At 32.2% G+C, this 4,930-nt stretch overlaps 1 protein-coding gene across 1 annotated transcript; it reads left to right on the forward strand.

The window, feature by feature from the left end:
- Positions 1-2,081: 2,081 nt before the first annotated feature.
- LOC115965510 (dCTP pyrophosphatase 1-like) lies at positions 2,082-3,165 on the forward strand. Its single transcript, XM_031084754.1, has 2 exons — positions 2,082-2,302; positions 2,651-3,165. The coding sequence occupies exons 1-2, from the start codon at positions 2,168-2,170 to the stop codon at positions 2,876-2,878; spliced, it is 363 nt and encodes a 120-aa protein (XP_030940614.1). The 5' UTR covers positions 2,082-2,167; the 3' UTR covers positions 2,879-3,165.
- The last annotated feature ends 1,765 nt before the right edge of the window (positions 3,166-4,930 follow it).

Here is a 4,930-nt window from a genome sequence, read left to right on the forward strand (position 1 = left end):
CACTACGAAATAGTCTTTGCCACTTTAAAAATAAACAAAAAAGATCCTCGTTTGAAGGGAATGAGTATGAAAGGAAAGCATACTAGAAGCATCCAAGATTCTACAAGTTTTGGAATAGAAGGAGAAGAAAAATGGAAAATCTTAAACATGAGTTCCTTTCATTTGCTCCTACAAACCAAAAGAATAATTCTAAGGATACATACAATATATTACACCCAATTTCATAACCTATTAACTTATGAGATTGTGATTAGTTGACATGACATTTTTCTAACACTATTGATTATATGACCCATTACTTTTCATCGTTCCATCATGGTCACACAAGCAGTACTGGCTCAAGGCCTAGGCAACTTAGGCCTAGGCTTAAGGCCCCACAACAAATAGAAAAATTTTCTACTAAAAAGAGGCCCCATCTCCCTTAGTAAAAGGCTCAAAATTTTAAAAAAATATAATATTTTTTAAATAATTGGTACTTTTTTTTAAGAATGATGCTAAAAATACCACAAATTTTATTACAGATTTAACTGACATATCACTAATCACATAAAAAAGTAATTCAAATACAAATAAATTAAGTTGCTGAAATTCATCAATTACAGTCATAATCACATTTATTGTGAACATTTTGTATTATTTTTCTTTTTCATTTCTAACAAGGCTTTTAAAATAGGAGACCAATAAAAATTTAACCCAATTGAAACCCTAAGATATTTCAAATAAAATGCTACAAATGTGATAAATCACCAATAATGACTAATCTCCTACTAAGCCACACAGCAAATAATATTTATCTATCTCTTTCTCTTAAAAAGAATATATAAAACTAAAATTTAGATTACAACTGTACTTAACTTTGCATAGTGATATATCCAAGTTAAAGTAAGTTCTTTTTTATTCAACTATAATATTCAATTTTTTATTTGAAATTAACCTTAGTTTAGCTAGTATTATTCATCAATTTCTGTATTTACATCAAATTAGTCTTAATTTAATTAGTATTATATAATTTTATTTAGTTAATGTTTACATATAAAAGAGCCTCATATAAAATTTTTGCCTTAGGTCCCAAATTTTGTTAGGCCGGCTTGCACACAAGCTAACAAATTGTGGAATTGATGCAAGGATGGAAAAAGAAAGAAGGGAAAAGGATATAAATGCATGCATTAAATGGTGACTAGAATTCAATTTATTTCATATTTCAAATCGAAAATTATAAATCTAAACTAATAACATTCACATCAATTGTACAAAAAATTTCGTTTATTTGAGCATAAAATAAGAAACAAAAACAAAAACAGAACTGAAGAGGATCTTTGTCCATGGACACCTTGGTGCTTGCTTATGTGGAAAGCTTCATGTTGCGTGCAGTCAACAAACACGTTTTCTCTACAAAAGGCATTGTTATGTGTATTGTTTGGTTAAGGCTAATGCATGTGGATAATTTTTCTGGAATACACTGAATTCCAAAGTGTTGTTATGGGAAGAATTCCATGGCAGAGAGAGCATAGCCGACATGTTGATTGTCACATAGAGACATCATTGCTTGTTTCCAATATTATATATGTTTAATGAGTTTGTGGATTTGATTAACACTTTATGTCGTAAAGCTGTCCACACTGGAATCCAATTGTCTAGTTACGCAAAGCGACAAAAAGATAACTATTTCTTTTCTCCATATCAAATCAAGAAGCAAACAAAAACAGAATCCCTCTAGGGTTCTTCAATTATGTAAGTCTAAAATTCTCTTTTTATCCAAATTTCAGTGGAGCAAAGCTAGGTTCTAATGAAGGATTTGAAATTAAATTTCTAGAAACAAGGTAAATTACTATACGTGTGATCTAACATATAGCCATTTTTGGTATAGGCAAAATGCTGGCAGTATTCCTAGAAAAGAATTTGCAGGCCAATAAGTGATTTCAAGTCATGGATGAAAAGAAAAGATAAGTGTCCTTGCCACACTTCACATGATTACTGTTCTGTAGGAGCACTCAAGTGCTTCTCCACCATACCCAACAATACATTCAAATTACAAAGAGTAAAATAAATAAATAAAAACAAAAGAAAAGAAAATAAAGAAAGGAGGCCCCCTCTCCTTGTCTTTATATTTGGACACATGCATGAGTTAGGCTAAAGTGTAAAACTAAGAGAAAACTCTAGCTAGGAGATGGAGAACTCTAATGGGTGCTCAAGAAAATCAAAGGATGTTTCTCTTCAAGAGCTCAGAGATAGGCTTGCTGAGTTTGCTGAAGTACGAGGATGGGATCAATATCACAGTCCTAGAAATCTCCTTCTAGCACTAGTAAGCACTTAGTGTATATCTAAACCCAAGTACGAATTATCATTAGCCAATGCAATGATACACTAAATAACCATTTCAATTCATTTTTTCTTATACAATCTCTCCCCACACCCCCCCCCCCCTCCTCTTTTTCTTATTTTCGTCGTTTTGATGAATAAGTTTTTAAATTGGTTTCACAACTATTAACGTGACAAGTTATTATTGGTAGTACAATAAAAGTAGTGTATGTGGTTGTTTCATGTAAAAATAATATTTGTATTAACCACAATTTGATCACCTCAAGAACATTTCAAAAAAGTTGTGTATGTAAGATTGTTGTTTGATGACTATTTGGATTGGTTAGTGCAGGTGGGAGAGGTGGGAGAGCTATCAGAGATATTCCAGTGGAAGGGAGAGGTTGCAAAAGGTCTACCCAACTGGAGTTCTGATGATAAGGAGCATTTAGAAGAGGAGATCTCAGATGTTCTGCTCTATCTAGTACGTCTTGCTGATGTTTGTGGGCTAGATCTTGGACAAGCTGCTCTGACAAAAATAGTCAAGAATGCCAAGAAGTACCCTGTTATGAATCACAACTAGGAGCTTTCCTTCTGGCCTTTTAATATACTATATGTGCTTAGGTTTATTGCACTTCCTTTATGTTTTTCTCTCTTCCCTTCTAATTATTAGAAGTTTAGAACTATGAGGTCTAATGTGTGGGAGAAAACAGTGCAACTAATTTATCCAGCATGTTGGGAGTGAATCTCTACTTGAATATCTTTGTTGTACTCTCTCCTAGCTTGTCGAGTTACGACCTCAAAACTCGTTGTTCGGATAGGATTATGATATTATCCAGTGATTATTCAGTGCACTTAGCTAGTGTATCATGCCTTCCTCTCGCATAAAGATGGACCCTACTTATGAGTCCACATATAAGACACACTATCATTTAAGAGATAAGGACAATATACCAGGTGTATGTAATAATTTCTCTACTTTGTGATTTGGCTTAATGTCCGAAAATCTTATCAACTTGTCAGATGTCAATAACAATTGATGAGAACCTAGGTTTGAATTTCTTTCTCCCCACTTATTATAAAGGGGAAAAAAAGAGAAATAGCAATTTTTGTCATTTAGTTCATGACTTATTTCGAACATTTTTCAAGATTTAACAATATTAATAAGTAGAATTTGAATACCCTCTTAATTGGTGATAAATTGCTAAAAAATTCTTGATGATTCCCACAAAATTTCTCATTTGTCCAAAAAAAAAAAAATTGATAAACATATCTATGAAGAATATAAAAGTTCAATTTTTATTTTTAATAATTACCAGTATTAACCTCATTTAAAGAATAGAGAAAAGAGAGAATCAAAATTGAATTAAGGCTTTGTTTGTTTTAGCATAAAACCTTTTCAATTGGAAACATTCTAAAGATACTTAATTATTTCCTATGTTTTTGGTTGTATTCCTGAAAGTGTTCTAAAAAATATTTTCCAACTTTTAGTTCATACAAAAAAATCACAAATTTTCCTTTATTTGTGTAGATATTAAATAACAACTTTTAATTCAACATCTTAAAACATTAATATAGATCAACAAAATTTAACTTAAAATAAGCTAAATAAAAATAAAACTATTGAAAATTGTACTAATAAGCACAATGAAAGTGCAACCCGATAAATTACTAAAACAATTAATAAAAACTATCAATGAAGCTTAATAAAAATAAAAGAAAAAAACTATCACCAAATTATTAATTTTTAATTCCAATAAAAATAATTAAAAAAAATTAGTTGTAAGTTGGGTTTGTGCAACTTTTAAATATTTGGGATGATTCCTAAAGTTTTGAGGTATATTATGGTCAATTTGGAGAGTTCGGGAGGTATTTAATCATTCATTTTTGGAGGATATTTTTGTCATTTTGGTGGTTTTTGGAGTGTTTCAATTATATTTTGAGATCTTGAAGGTATTTGAGTCATTTTGGAAGTTTCAATGTTATTTTAGTCATTTTGGAAGTTTTGAAGGTATTTTGATCATTTTGGAGATTTGGGGGAGAGAGAGGGGGTTATCTATTTAAGAGTTTGTAGGGTATTTTGGTTATTTAATTTAGAGGTTTTCGGGAGTATTTATTCATTTTAAAAAATTTTCATTTTTGCCATTTTAAAGGTTTTTAGGTGTATTTTTGGAGTTTTTGATGGTATTTGGATCATTTTGGAGATTTTAGGGTATTATGTCATTATGGTGCCTTTTAGAGAGTATTTTGGTCATTTAAAATTGTAAGGACACGATTCCTGCGCGGCCCAGTGACATTTTTGGGTTCACGCGGGAGAGATCCCTCACAATACGATTTGTAGAGAGTGGGCTTGAAAAGCTTGGGCTTGGTCACGGAGCGATGGTCCGGTCTGGATTTCAAAAAGGTCCCTGTGGAAAATGGACTGGGCCTAAACGTTTAAAGCCCCGCCATGCTGCCACTTCTGAGAATGGGCTCCTCGGACTTGATCCGAGGACCCTTGTGATCCTTTCCGGCTGTCCAACGGAGGACCTTCTCTGTTCTGTGCATGGATCATTCCGGCGATCTTATTCATGAAGTCTTTCTTTTTTCTCCCCCTTTTTACTAGATTCACTTACTTCTCCTTTTATACTAGCGT

This window comes from Quercus lobata, chromosome 10, assembly GCF_001633185.2.
Source record: "Quercus lobata isolate SW786 chromosome 10, ValleyOak3.0 Primary Assembly, whole genome shotgun sequence".
NCBI lineage: Eukaryota > Viridiplantae > Streptophyta > Magnoliopsida > Fagales > Fagaceae > Quercus > Quercus lobata.